General features: G+C 42.2%; 1 protein-coding gene across 2 annotated transcripts; it reads left to right on the forward strand.

Moving 5' to 3' along the window:
• Positions 1-5,294: 5,294 nt before the first annotated feature.
• On the forward strand, positions 5,295-15,127 carry NQO2 (N-ribosyldihydronicotinamide:quinone dehydrogenase 2). Of its 2 annotated transcripts, XM_059815368.1 has the most exons (8): positions 5,295-5,322; positions 5,995-6,047; positions 7,667-7,831; positions 9,313-9,443; positions 11,666-11,779; positions 13,202-13,303; positions 13,791-13,960; positions 14,346-15,127. In XM_059815368.1, exons 2-8 carry the CDS (start codon positions 6,041-6,043, stop codon positions 14,398-14,400), a joined length of 744 nt encoding a protein of 247 aa, XP_059671351.1. In that variant the 5' UTR covers positions 5,295-5,322; positions 5,995-6,040; the 3' UTR covers positions 14,401-15,127. The 2 variants fall into 2 exon arrangements, with proteins under 2 accessions (XP_059671351.1, XP_059671352.1); XM_059815369.1 differs by having other exon boundaries at positions 13,791-14,385.
• The last annotated feature ends 273 nt before the right edge of the window (positions 15,128-15,400 follow it).

The following is a 15,400-nucleotide window of genomic DNA, read 5'->3' on the forward strand; positions in this document are numbered from 1 at the left end:
GCAAAAGCTTCTTGGCAAAACAGAGAGGACTTTAAAAGTACTTTGTACAAAATGGAGCTTTGTTTGTGTGCAGAATATGACTGAGTGGCTTAAAATCAGTGACTGCTCATGGGACTTAACCGGTAACAGTTCAAGAAAGTATTAGTGGACTCATTAAGGACAACAGCTGGTTTCAAAGAAGCATAAAATACCTAGGAACAAAATAAACTGCAGATAGAAATGTGTCTGGCTTCCAGAATACCATTTGGTGGCCCAAGACTATCCAAACTGACATCCTACCTGTCAACTAGTGAAGGAAGAGGAGGGGAAGATTTTGCAGACAGCATGACCCTACATCGCAGCAGAGGAAAGGAAAGGAAGAAGTCAGAGAAATTTGTCTGCATACTGGGGAAGAGAATCAGGAACCAAGTTTTGATGAAAAGGTTTATATGAACGATTCTCTTCCTTTTTAGTTACGTGTCCCTTCCAATTTTGCAAGATACTTCATTTCACTAGGGGATAGAAGCAAGCTGTCAAATATGCCTTGTTACTAGCTAAGATATTTTCTTGACCAGTACTTGGCAAGTTTTTCCTTGCAAAACCACCTAGGCCCACATCAAGCTCTTGATTCCCATTTTGCTATAAATCTCTCTGTAATTGATCATCATCCTGCTAGGGCTACTTCCCTGCCTTCCTCATACTTTCTATTTTCTTGGGTGCTTTGTTTTCCCTTATTTTTCATATCTCAGTCTTGCTTTGTCATGTAAGGGTTATTCATCTGACCAAACTCCAAGCCTATGGAAGACATCCAGTACAACACCACTGGAAGCATAGCAACAGAATTATCTGAGAACTAAAATATATCTTAAAAGGAAAGGGAAAAGGTAAGGTTAATATCCAATGAAAATTCCTAAATTAAGGCCACTTGCTTGAGATTTCCAGGTGCAGTCTCTTAGGTTTCAGTTTAAATGTTTACCTTGACATGAACCACAGTTTCCTACTTATGAGTACTTTCTCTTTTCCTTCAGTTAATGCTAACTGTGCTTCCTTGTAGTAGAAATGAATGAGTTCTCAGAGGGAACTGTGACAAAACAACTAATTTTCTTTCTAGGCCAGATACTTAATTTTTTTTTTAAAAAAAAAAAAAAGAGAGACTTAAAATCACATAAATGACAGTTAGGAAAAAATGAGCTCCCACTAACTTCAAAACTTTCACCCAGTTGATGCCTAACGTTTGGTAAAGAGACCATGGGCTTTTCTTTTACAACTTCCTAAATAAATGGTCCAATAAGCAAATATTGCAACTGTATAAAAAAAGAGGTATCTATGCCCTCCTCAGCTATGTGTCCAACCCCCTGCCCCAAATAAAATCAATAGAAAAGCATGATACATGATTAGTTTTTCAGAGAAAAAAAATAGTTATTTATCTTCATTAGAGGGTTTGGGGCTACAAATCAAAAGTAAAAGTATTTCAGATAACAGTAGAGAAGTGTACCTAGAATATATCCGAAGAACAGTATTTAAGCTACCTACCAACTTATGCCAAATTCCTTCTATAGGTGAGTCATGCACAGAGCATGAGGGTTGTTTCTAATCTATATGGGAACGAAGACTAGCACAGTGTTCTGGACGCTGCTCTGGAGGCCAGGCAATTAAAAGTTATTTTTATTCTCTGTGAATCTTATGAGATGCTTATGGGAGACAAAAAAACCAGCTTGGCCTCACATTTAAAATAAAGGGCTCTGAGCTGACTACCACCACACAGGAGTAAAATCTTCTAATTATCACAGATAATTCCACACAGACATCAGCTCAACACTTGGTAGCAGTCAAAAAAGCAAATTTTACAGTAGGAATTATTAGGACCACAGAGCAGAAGGTCATTATACCACTGGGTAAATCCAAGGTGCATCCATACTGTGAATACTATATGTAGATCTGGTTCCCTCACTTCAAGAAATGATACAGCAGAACTGGAAAAGGGTGAAAAGAGCACTGGGAAGGATTGAAAGTATAGCACAGTTTCTGAACAAAGTCCCCCTGACGAACACTCTTCAGTCCAGAAAAGAGGTGATTCAGGAGGCACGCTATGCAGGTCTACAAAATCATCAACAGACAGAGGGGATGAGCAGGGACTGATTCTTCACTGTTGCTCCCAGTACAAGAACTAAGGGGCATCAAATGAATCTGGTAAGAACCAGATGCAAAGCAAAAAAAAGTGGTTGTTCCTCACACAGTGGGAACTGAGTCTGTGGAAATCCTTGCCAAGGACAGTGCACGTTTAAGGGATTGGCATGGATTCACAGGAAGACTGGGAAAAGTGCTTGACAGAGAGGTACGTTGGAGGCTAATATATAAAGAAACTACAACATGCCCAGGCTTGAGTTGAAGATAGCTGCAAGCTGAGAGCAGCGGGGTCAGTATCATACGTGCTTACCCGCTCTTACTCCTCCCTAGACATCTACTTGTGAGCAGGGTTGCAGACAGGGTACTAGTTTGAACAGACCCTTGATCTGAATCACCATCATAATTTTCGTTTTCTTATTTTGTCTGTCTTGTGTTACAGAGATAAACAGTTTGTGTCAATCGAAAGCAAGAGAAACTAAATATCCAAACTTCCTATGAAGTATGGTTCACTCATATGCTCATGAATGGCTGACAGCAACAGGAGAATTTTCTCCTAGTTTAGCCACAGCTACTTTTTTCATTGCTAATTAGCAATTAAGTCCTTAGACAGAAAAAATATTAATGGAAAAAAACCCAAACCCTTTTCTTATTGCAAAGGAGGACGAGAGAGGGATATCAAATGCAATAGAGGAAAAAAAAAAACAACAGATAATAAGAAACATTCCCAACCTGCAAAATTAAAATCTCAGAGGGTGTTTGAGCTACTGCAACACTTTTCTGAGTGCTAATTAACTTTAAAGGAAGTGGGGGAAGCAGGAGAGGGTGAAGGAGGCTACAAGAAACTTCACTCTGTCCCACACAGTTGCCCAAACAGCAAAAGTAAATGGATTCCTAAAACTATGAAATTTGAATTTCATAAAGAACTCTCTGAAGAGCTCTGAAAAAATAATAGGTGCACACAAGATTGCTAAGAAATTGCTGAATGGGGCTGCTGAAATCCTTATAATGGGCCTTGACCAAAGACAAACGTGAAAGGATTTTTTAAATGTTGTAAAATCATTAGAGATCATTCCGATAATATTTGAGAGAAAGTTACTTTAGGACATATTAGGAATTAACACAGGAACTAATCCTGTAAACTTTTACAACCTTACTCAGAAATGGGGGGGGGGGGGGGGGCGGGGGTGTCACCACTACAGTGAGATCACTCTTGTCAACCTTATGTGGAGAAATATTTAATGATTTTATGCTCTTCAAATTCATTAACTCCTCAAGGCTGAGACTACAACTTTCATTTGTCTAAAAATCACAATGCACACCTACAGCACTGCAGTATTTTCCAGTTTTAAAGGCCTATTATTTACAAGTAGTAAAATAAAACATCTTTCATCTTACACACCTGTGAAATATTTTAACACAGGTGTCTATCCATCTGATGTATCATTAATGTGTTCTCTAAAGCCCTTCCTCCACAAAATATACTCCCCTTTTAATGCTGTTTTTATATTCAGGTAGACCTTTTCAAATGTTGTTAACATTAATAATATGTATGATAACAGTATATATAGGGAGGACAAAAATATTTTGTGCTTTAAGAGAAAATCGACCATTTACTTTATACCTGTTATGCTCACTCTTTACATTAAACCTCCAAAAGAGACCAAGATAATAGTGAGTCCAGGAGCTATGTCAAAACCTGGGTGGGAATCCAGGAGTGTTTCTGATACTCCATGTCAGAGTAAGACCGAGCATGCGTCGGCTCCCACCCAGCCCAGAGAAAGCTTTGGATGCATCAGCTGGGCACCAGCCATCCCTCACTCTGACCAGACTCCTGATAGCAGGAGATAAGGATAGGAAGGGAAACAGGACCGCAGAGGAGGCTGCATGCTGGCAGAGACCTGGCCAAGGCCCAGGTGATGTCCAGGCAGAAACAATTTCCAATGCAGGGTGAACACTGAGGAGGAAAGTAGGAACAGGGAAAATAAAAAAAAGATCCCCTGGAAATACTCTAATACTCAGCGAGTTTTGAATGCAGAAAAGTTCACAGGAACAGTGTAATGTTTTTCTTTACTGTTTCTATGAGGTATCATATTAAATAGTCTGTCAGATAACATTATCTAGGTACAGTATATAAACTATGTGCATTTTTCCTTCAGTTTCCCTTGTCTTACTATAAATAGACCTTATGCATGGGGGAAAAAATGAAGGAAAACACATACTTTTGGCTTGGGCATTTTTATGAGCTAGGAAAAACAACCTATATAAAACTCAAAGTCTTTGGGCTACATCCATTTCAGCTTCTTGCCTAGTTTTTGCCCAGTCTTCACAAAAATGAATTCTACTTGCTAGCAGTATCCTAACAGCCCTTAGCCATTTAAACACTGAGTGTTTTGTCAGGTCTCATTATTTATGTTATCAGAAGGGTTGAAAAGACAGAAATAGGACATCCTACCTGAGTGGCAGTAAACTTTAACTCAGATCTGGGTTTCTGGAGTCCCTGCCCAGCTCTTTACCATGCTGCTTCCCGTATAACCAGGAGAGTGCAGCCAAGCAGAATTTGGGCTCATGTTTTACGCTCAACATATGTTGGTGAGTGACAGCTGTAGCCTTGTTTTCTGGCACTGCTGCTGCTCATTTCCAGACACGGCTGTCCCAACTGCCTGCAGCACTGCGTGCGTCACCTTCTCCCTGGGAAGCCGGGGGAGGTAGCTGAGGGGTGCGTGTTTCCCCTGACCCTGATAGCACAGAGGGCACCGAGTGAAAAGCGCGGATGGCGCAAGGTTTGTGCAGAGGTTTTCTGCTCACCCCACTGCCAGAGGACGCAGGTAGCTCGGGCATTTAATTCCCAGGCCGGTGGGCCCAGTAACTTGATTTCCACCTCAGATTCTCCATTTGAAAACCACAGCTGATGGTACTCGATGGGTGAGGACTCACCGAATACTTCGAGGAGACGAAGGGGTACCCATCGATGAGTCGCAGCACCCGCTATAAAGAAACGCCAGTAAGTATGTGACACACCGTGTATATAATAATAGTTATCACGTGTAGTAACAGCAGCGGGTGACGCCCACCGAACGGGTCCGACGTCTCTGACGGAGCCGCAGCAGCGGGCGGCGCCGATCCGGCCCCCGCCCCGCGCTGGTGCAGCCCCTGGGGCGGGGCCGGGCCGGGCGCGGGGAGGGCCGCTCCCAGCTCCGCCGCGGCCGCGGGCAGCAGGTAAAAGCGCCCCGGGCCGCGCCCAGCGGGGAGGCGGTCCGCGGCGGCCTGTCCGCAGCTCTGCCCGGGCTGAGGCGAGCGGCAGAGCGGGCGCCGAGCCGCGGGGCGGCGCCGGTAGCGCCACGCCTTGCGCTGGGCCCGGGGCAGTCGGTTTGAAAGCGGTTTCGGGAGGGCAGCGGGAAAAAGGAGCCTCGCCCGGCTCCTTCTCTGGGGAGGCGGTGCGATGCACCCAGTTCAGCCCCTGGGTGAAGCGGGTGCGCGGTAGCCGCTCAGTGCTAGTCCGGCGGCGCGGAGGCGAACCGACGCTCGATGCGCCCGGCCGAGAGCTGGGGGAGCCGAGTGTGAGACGGCGTGCGGGGCTCTCCCCTCCCCTCCCCTCCCCTCCCCTCCCCTCCCCTCCCGCCGGCGGCGAGGCCTCCAGCCGCCACAAGTCGCCGCTTACGGGCCGGCGCGCCCTCATCCCCCGGCCGGTCGTGCAGCTGCAGCGCACGCCTGTGTATCTATACGTGTATATATACACGCGCGCACACATACAGGCACTCGCACAATGTTTTCCCCTCGCAACCCCTTCGTGTCCAAACAGAATGGTACATCGCCTACTGAAACAACAATTTTCCTTGTACCCTTTCCTGATGTTTCCCACATGAGCAAATCTGTCATTTGAGTTCACAGGCTGTATCAGATTCTCAAGACCAAAGCTACCAAGTGCTTCCAGAAAATGGCAGGTGAGAACACTAATAAAAATGCTTTTCACTTCAGGCCTGGGCACGCTGGTGCGTGGCATATCTGTAGTGTTTAGTTGGGATACAAAGGTACTACTTTTTCAAAGAAATTACTTCAGTAAGTGATGCCTTTGAAAACTCCAGTCTCTCCAAACGCTGTGTCTGAGTGCCCTCAGCTCCACTGAAATGGAAACAAACCAGCAGCTTGCAGAATTAATCTTACCACATCTGTGAGCTTGTGTCATCTCCAGCCGCTGAACTACCTATTTGCTGAGAGTTAGCAGGAACAGGAAAGAAGTAACTGCTCTTGATATTCCAGAATAGGTTATGGAGCAGGGGTTTAAATAGTTTATACATGTGTTAAATTTATGATAGCATCTGACCACAAATTTTAATAGTCTTTTGGCAAAGCTATTGTTTCATGGATGCTATGCACACTGGAGAAATAATCACCCCTTATAATTTAGGTTAAAAATGAGGTATTGTTTCTTCAAGCCTTCAGCTCTGGTTCTATTAATTATCTCTGACACCTTAAAGTTGCCTGTCACCCTGATGGTGCTGAGGGCCGTACAGCTCCTGTGTCCCCTGGAGAAACTGAACACGGGAGATGCCTGAGTTTTTGTGTTGGCAGTCAGGAGCTGCATGTTTTGCAGATCCAGTAATTTTCAATTAAACCTGGAAATTTCCTTCTCTGCAGTATTTATGTATAAATAACTACTATTCTATAAAAGTATTTTATCTTTGCCTTGTGTTCACTGATGAATGATTTTTTTAGAGAATTATTAAAATTGAATGACCTATGTACAGTAACATTTTGAACGAGTAAACTCTGATACACCTTGTTACATCAGCTTAAGAAGCTCCATCCCAACATATCCATCTTGCTGCTCAGCTTACCTTAAATCCACTTTGTCAGCAGTTTGAGATACAGTAGATAGCTCACTCATATCTAAGAGAAGATCATGTTGCTTTCTGTTGAAGTTGCTGTGATGGTGCTGAAGTGGGATAGTGGCATCTTAAACATCTATCCCGATGTTGTCACTTGTGTGGCCCTGAAATGGAAGATGAGGGGATCCCCCATTGCAGTAGGAAGATGCACTGAGCGCTCAGAACTTGTTTTTACAACAGTTTGAGGGAATGTAAGCTGGCACTGCTTTGATCCCAGCCTGCGCCTTACACTTCTGCTGTAGCTTGTCTGACCCAGCCTAGGGAGCTAAACCAGCAGACAGCTTTTTTTTTTTTTCTTCTGTTGTTGGGTGAGTTTTTGCAGGGGGCAGTGGAATCAGATGAACACAAATGCTGACTCAAGAGGAGGGACTGGGTTGTGCTGATGTAGGGCAGTGTGACCTGCTATGGAAACACACCCAGTGTCCACTGAGTTCCACCTAGGGAAGCCCAGTGTAGCACAAAATTGCTGGGTGGGGGGCATTTACTGTCTACTTCCTCATGAGTCACTCATTGCTGCTGAGCAGGAGTCAAATGCTGCCACTGTCATTCTGTTTTCACTAGTTTTGTGCCCCTTGGAAAACACACTACAGAAAAATGAAGGACCGGCTCCACAAACTGTTTTGTATCTGGTTCCTATACTCAAAGGTATCTTCTGGTTTTCTTTCTGCCTCCAGGGAGAAAAGTCCTGATAGTCTATGCACATCAAGAGCCCAAGTCCTTGAACGGATCTTTGAAGAGAGTTGCTGTGGAAGAATTGAGCAAGCAGGGCTGCAGTGTCACGGTGTCTGATTTATATGCAATGCAGTTTGAGCCAAGAGCAACAAGAAATGACATTGTTGGTGAGACTACCCAAAATACACTTTTTTCAACAATAACAACGAGACAAACTTTCACCTTGTCTATCCTCCTGCATTAACAATCCAGAACCATGCTGTTAGGTGCACTCCAAAAAACAGTTGCTATTATTTTGTACAAATATCCCTCAACTAACAAGACCCAGCTTTTAATTTTCTATTAGCATTGACTAAGAAATGTCAGTGTAGGAACCCAACAAGTATCATCTTTATTTGACTAAATCTGACCACTAGAAATGGCCCCTCAATCAGAAAAATGAAATATCTGTATAGTACAGATTTGTAAAACAATGTTTTGCCTTTAGAGTAAAGTGAATGAGGGAAAATACTATTTTTACAGTATTTACAATCAACTGCAGAGATGTTCTAAGAACCACTTTCTCTTAACGAACAAGATTACAAATGCTTTCTGCAATTTAGCTCCAGGCACTTACGTGCTTGGGCTTTTGAGTTGTCTTGGCACCTCCTGACTACCTTGGTAGTATAAGATTACTAAAAATGACTAGATGATGCAGTTAAGACTTAAGAAAAACAGTGATGCTCTTGTTAGGCTTACGTGATATTTTCACCGTGCTCTTACTAGCATTTAGCCCCAGTATTTTTCCAGGTTAGGAAACACAAAGCCGTAACATAATCTGCAACAGCTGAAACTCTTTCTTTAAAACAAGAATCAAAAAGAAATAGCACAGGTCCAGTGCAAGCACTGGCAAAAACAAGAAGAAACTTATTAATGGCCAGACATAAGCATTTCTAAAAGTCCACTCCTGAATATGAACCTTGGCTCACAGTGACCTTACTGAAGGGGAAAAATGCATTAGCACGTGTCCACAATCAATCTCTGAAGTCCAATTCTTGTGGGTGAGAAATGCCTTCAGATACCGTTCTGTGACTTGCTAGAGCTTAGTTCATGAGGTTACTGCCTCTCTCTTCTGCTAGAGATTGATGATATACTATTTGAATCAGCAGAATGAATGTATGCGTCTGATTCAGACACACTTAAATCAGCTCACCCAACTGTAGTGGAGTCAGCAGAGCTGGCCAATACTGGTTCCCCAGTCCCTGCTGAGTTTCCCAGGAGAGTGAAAAGCAGCTATACAGTGCTTGTGACTGCGCAGTGGTTTAAGTAATCCCTAATGCAGAGGCAGAGCAATTAGCAAAATTCTCTTAAAACCTCTTAAGTCATCCACCTGCATCATCAGAGTCTAGAGCCTCTTATTGCACTTCATATGTTGCTACAGAAAGGCGAAACTTTTAGTACTCTGAGACACTACATTCCTCTGCAGTTTAAAATCAAACCACCGTCAGCTGTGATGATGCTGAATATCCACACAAAAAAAAAAAGGAAGTGGGGAAAAATGGAAAGCAGTAACTCAATTTAGAACTGCAGATTGCAACATGTATTTAATTCTTATTTGGCTATGATGCTAGAAACAGGGCAAGGAATGACTGTTCACTTTTACCCACAGGTTGCTTGCACAACTCAGAAGAGTTCAATTATGGTGTGGAGACATGGGAAGCTTACAAGAGAGGAGGTTTGTCCAACGATCTGATTGAAGAGCAAAAGAAGGTGCAGGAAGCAGACTTACTGATTTTTCAGGTCATTATTTTAAATTGTATTAAAAAAGACTTCAGTTGTAATATACAGGGTTGAACAAAAGAAAAGCAATAGTGAGAAGATTATAGATTTCATTAGGAACATTGAATCTAGCCAGAGTAAAAAGAGATAGTAGCTCTGCCATCAACATAAAACAGTCTGTATCCAGCATAGCGATTTCAAGGTGTCAGGTTTTTCTGATATGATGTAGATTTTGGAAAATATCAAAAATACCAGGTCATGTGTGAGCGTTATTCATGCTAGCACAGTATGAGTTTTTCACACGAATAATGACTCCATACTGGCATTTTTGGAGAGTAAGAAGGCATCTGAAATTAGAACCTTAAAATACCTGAGTAAAATTCACAGCAGTGCTTCACTTAAAAATTGATGTTCAAAAGTACTCTGATTGCATAGGTTTCATGAAAACTGGTCCTCATGCTACCTGCACGCCAAATCAATTGCATTGAGCAACTCAGACCAGAAAGTACTGAGTGCAAAATAATACTATAATTCTCAATATAAGAACTGTGCCATGTTATCAGGCAGCCTGATACTATCCCTTTGCCTTTGAGCTCAAGCAAAGCAGACACAGATCTACACACAGAAACATGTGTAAGGGCTTAAGGCAGCCCCACCAAGTTAGAGGTTTGGGATATGGTAACAGACACCAGACCAACCGCTTTAGGAATAAACACTTTATCTCTAAGTAATGGTACAGTAACAACTACAGATCAGTAATACAATTATCCAGGTCATTACAACAGCAAATCCAGTAATTCAGTAGCACAATTACCCAGGTTGAAATGCCAGCAAATCCAGTAATTCACTGATACTGGACCAAACTTAATATCTGGATGCACAAAGACATACATGACCATGGATGTCAGGCAGGCTGGCAGAAAGCAGGGCAAGGCTTATTTTCTGGGCAAGCAGCTGGGTGCAGCCAGCAGGCTCAGGGAATTTGGACTTCCCTGACCAGACTGTCCTCATTTATTGCTGAGTTGCAGAATCACTGTTTGGGCTTGCTAACGGATCATTACACCCCATCTCCGTTCCCCACTGTACCAGCTCTGTCCTTGGTGTCTGCAAGTCCCAGAAGTACTGTATAAGGCAAAACTAGCTTTACACTTCTTTGTGTGCCTGTGTGACTGCTGGCATTAGGCATAGCCTATATATATATTCCACTGTCCAATTCTAGATGAAATTTAGGATGTGACCATATCTCAAGCATTTCACTGTAAGTCTTCATCATTTTTACACTATTGCTTTTGAGATAAGTATAGTAAAACACCCCCTGAAGGAAGGGGTCACTTTCTACTTTCTGTCTGTAGAATGCTATGAAGAGTTGAGTATGTTCTGGTGCAGAAAGAAAAAAAGAAAGAAAAAAAGCCTCTGAAAGACACCATAAAGTAATTTAAAATTTACTACAGACTAAACTCACCACTTCTAGAAATAGCGGTGATTGCCCAGTTTCCACATTGTTTCCATCTTGAATTAAGCCACACATGGATAAGCTTTTACAGAATTTCTTCTTCTGTACTGCAATGCGTACAAAGGTTTAGGGATAGCAATGCATCTGAGAATAAGCGTCCCCATTCAAGATAATACAGATGAGACATGATAACTTTATGCTGTAGTCGCATGGGCTAACTAGAGGATCTAGAAACAGGGGTTCCTACTGGTAAAGAAAGAGTTTTCTTCTCAATAAAGTGATTCAGGGTCATCATGTCAGCGGGGTGTGAAAGTAAGTCTTTCTTAAGATCCCATGGCATTTATCACTACACTATCAGATCAGAACTGATCACCAGGTGTCAGTCCTGGTAATAAGGCTCTCTGTGTGCATTTTGGCCACATTCTTGCCATTAGATCATATGTTCCTTTTGCATTTCAGCAATAGAAGACACAATTCTGTACAGCCTTAAGTTTTAATTAGATGACACCTTCCTGCTTCATCATATTCCAACTTTAATTTATGTGGAAGCCCTTACATTCACCATGGTGTTAGTGTGCTATAGATGCTCAGGTATGTACCTGAGACCACTACAAACAGAAAGCACTTCAGTTATTTTTGCCAAGCATAGTTACTGCCTCTCCTGACAGAGAGCTGGAAGAAGGCATGTACAAGATCTGAACAGATTAAGAGAACAGGATTTGGTCTGTAGACCAGGCCTAAGGATGGCCCAGACTCTCTGTGCTAACAAGGTAATTTACTTTTTGCCTAGTTTCCCTTGTATTGGTTCAGCATGCCAGCCATCATGAAGGGCTGGATGGACAGAGTCTTGGTGCAAGGATTTGCTCACGAATTTCCAAACTGTTATGATTCCGGTTTGCTCAAGGTATGTTTTTGAGATTGTTTTATTAAGATCAAGATTTGCACAATGCTCTTGAGGGTATTGGTCTTTCTTTTCCATTATATTTGTTTAAAGCTCTCACTTTATGCTCTCCTGAAATAATGCTTTGGTAACATGTTGAGTAAATTTCTGGCTTGTTAAAACTGTCTGAAAGGTCGTACAATAAGGAGAATGCAGTGGTTCCTAAAGATTTAAGCAATCTCCTAGAGATTCTTAGTTGGCCTACAAAATGGGCTTTATAATTTGGTAGGTGTATCAGAGTGCACTGGGATGGCATACAGCTTGCAAACAGTTTAAATCGATCCATTTTAAAAAAACTATAGTCTGTCATTCTTCCCACCACTGTAGGACTGCACAAATCTTTAACGAGTGACACACTAGAATGGGCGACAAGATCCTGTTCTGAGATTAGATGTCAAAGGTTGGAAATAAACTACAAAACTTAATGAGAAAACTGAAATACCCAGTGCACGAGCCTCTGTCCCAGCTATCTCCTTTCAACCTTTTCTTCTCTGTAGCTTATAAATTAGGCAAGATCACTATCTTTAGATGACGATTCATAAATTTTTAATTCTCCACGGCACTGGGAATATCCCTGGAAAATTTTGGCTCACTGCCTGATGGATCTTATTTGGTAACAACTGCAGCATCCAGAAACAATCAATATTACTTTCACATTTGTTTGCTGCATATTAATCTCTGTAATTTCTGATCTTCTTAACAATTCCAAACATTTCAGTTTGTTTAAATTTCAGAAATGGCTGCCTCACTGTGATGAATAGGAGTAATCCCCAATGATCATAGCTGCATGCTGAGTGCAGGCTCAAGGCAGTTCAGATACTGCACTGGAAAAATGTTATTTCAATTATGGAAGCTAAAACTGAGGGGATAGAAGCTGAGCACAAGCCCGTGGCTAATACCATAGTTACAAAAGCAGAAGAAACACAGGGGTTTAGAACACCTGAGGAATAATTTGTTCTCAGATTATTCCTTGGCAAGTGACAAGCAAGCCCAAGTTTGAAGGGGTACTGTGGTATTCTACTTCTGCATTCAGGAAGGACAGGAAGAAAGATACTCTCAGTAACAGAGCACTTTCCAAGCCACAGTTTTCCAAACATTTCATGGGGGAGAACAAGGGTCAGTCCTGCTTCATACAAGGGTGTCAGACATGTAATTCCTTTTCTTTTTAACCTGTCTCTGCCCAAAGCCCTGACACATAGTCCCCTGTCTAATTGTACGTCATCAATCTTTGCCTCAGAGCTGCCACTACACATAAGGTCTGGGAAAGAAGAGGACACCACCTCCTCTAGAAATTGATGCTGTCCAGGTTCCCCTGAATATCTCTTGAACTATTCAGCTGCTCATCTTTAAACATGTCTAACTCAAGTGCTGCTTTCTTAATTCTAGAACAAATTAGCCCTGTTTTCTTTCACCACTGGAGGAAGCAAAGAGATGTATGCAAAAGGAGGTATCAGTGGTGATATTCGCTATATCCTGTGGCCCATGCAGGTATACTATATGAATATTTGGTTGTTGTTTGCCTTAATTTTTATTATGCCAATTATTTTTAACAGTTTTATTATGAGAAATACACTGCAGTTCAGGAACAATCTGTGGCGATTCAAACAGTACAATGAACTTCAGGCTGTCTCTGATCCTTGCAAATTTAACAGCATACAGCAGCTGAAGAGAACAGTTCTGTGGGTTTAATAGCACTTAAAAATAAATGCCAGAGAGCAGAATAAATGAAGTTGCCCTTATTTTTCAGTGTATTGTATGGCATTCTGCTTAATGCCTAGCCTTCAATAGTGACTGCCAGGATAGGTAATAAACTTTTGTAATTTATTTCCCTTCTCCTGATAAATGCACAGGTTTAGAAAACCTGCCTTATGTTGGGTCAGAGAAACAGTTTCAGATTTGAATGTTCCACATTCTTGAATTGAAAGTGAAAGAGTAACTACTTCCTGAGGCATTTCTTTCTTTGCTTTGAGTCCAGCATGGAATCATGCACTTTTGTGGTGTCAAAGTCCTTGCACCTCACATCTGTTTTGCTCCGGAGTATGTCTCTGAGGAGAAGAGGAAGGAGATGCTGATTGCCTGGGCCCAGCGTCTGAAGACTCTTTGGAAGGAAGAACCCATAAGCTGCTCTCCTGAGTGGTATTTCAAGTAATGTTCAGGTACAAGACTACAGAGAGAAGATTTTTTTTTTTTTCCTCCATTCTTTTTAGTGCTTTATCTCAATATCTGAATGGTAATCTCCTAACTTGAATGTATTAGAAGTATCTTGAGTACAACAGCTAGCAGCTTAACTGACAATATAGCATTTATCTTCATTGATTCCCGAGGGATTCTCTTCAATGATGGGTGCAAAACTTTTTGTGAAGAATTATCCTCGCTCATATAAAAACTGACATCCTGCCTACAAGTGTTTGATAACACAAGTGGTATTTAATTGCAGATTATACCATTGCTGCTTATGAAACAGTAAAGTACATTGCCAAGTTTATTTTAACACTTTTTGTACCAGCTGCCACTTTTTTTTGTTTGCCAGGGAATATGCTGCCCATACTCAACCTTGTTATGGCCAATGCTGTTCTTTTAAATGAGAGCTCTACACTTGTGCCTTTGAGCTATGAAGCCAGATCATGAATAATGCAAAAGGATGTACAGTTGCACAGTGACTTAGACAGCTAGAAAGCCTTGTGGACAGCCTTAGGTTTTTCCACATATTTACAAAGCAAGATTAAAGCTATGGGAGATACCTGAAAAGGAAAAAACCAAATACAAGTACCATATAGCAGTATGTGCATGTATTGCCTTTCTTTATAGAATGTAGCTCCCATTTGTAAAAGCATGTAGTTTCCTAAAATCAAAGGCAGTCTTCTATTTTTGTTACCCTAAGTAGAAACAAAAAGGAATCCTGTCTGTTCACTGCCCCTTTACACCAGTCAGTATTGCTGTTTGGGTCTGGAGGGCTGGGTGCATCCCCTCCGGCATCAGTGTAGATGGGCTTCCTTGGAGATCTCCAGCACTGGCAGCTGGCAAGGCAGAACGCCTACCCGAAAACCTGCAGGAGCACTGTCTGTTTACGAGCCAGGATCTACTGGGACAAAATGACTGTCTAGCTCTTAACATCCATGATTTTTACCTTGAACTTTAGCAGGATTATTTTTGTGCTTGAGAGCTGTTAACCCTTTTTGTGCATATGGCAAAGGGTGGGTTTCTTGCTTAGCTGCACAATTTCTTGCTTTGATCAGCTTACCTAACAGCTGGCTTTGCACTTCGATATTAAAAGAATGTGGCCTGAATAAGAAACGGTCTTCTGAATCACTGTCAAATGACACTTAGGCCTCTGCATACAGCGCGTGCATCTGCCATACATTCTTTGTAGCAGCGTTGTCATGCCCTACCCTTATGTTTCTTTAAGGGCTATTTGGATAACAAACATGCTGAGCCCAGATTCTGGAGTGGCAGTGTAAACTGATACACCAGACTGGGAATTGCTACCGCAGGGAAAGAGTCACATGTTCCTGTTTGTCACCGTATGAAGTGAAGGGCCACCTCTAGCAGAGACAGACCCCTGGAAGCAGTGCTGCCCTAAGCTGT

Source organism: Gavia stellata, chromosome 3 (assembly GCF_030936135.1).
Source record: "Gavia stellata isolate bGavSte3 chromosome 3, bGavSte3.hap2, whole genome shotgun sequence".
NCBI lineage: Eukaryota > Metazoa > Chordata > Aves > Gaviiformes > Gaviidae > Gavia > Gavia stellata.

Bases quoted from the DNA above. Each gene is read 5' to 3' on its own strand.
- NQO2 (XM_059815368.1), top strand. The intron at 11,780-13,201 runs GTATGTTTTTGA...TCTTAATTCTAG, and splicing joins ATGATTCCGGTTTGCTCAAG to AACAAATTAGCCCTGTTTTC. The intron at 13,961-14,345 runs GTAATGTTCAGG...TTTGTTTGCCAG, and splicing joins TCTCCTGAGTGGTATTTCAA to GGAATATGCTGCCCATACTC.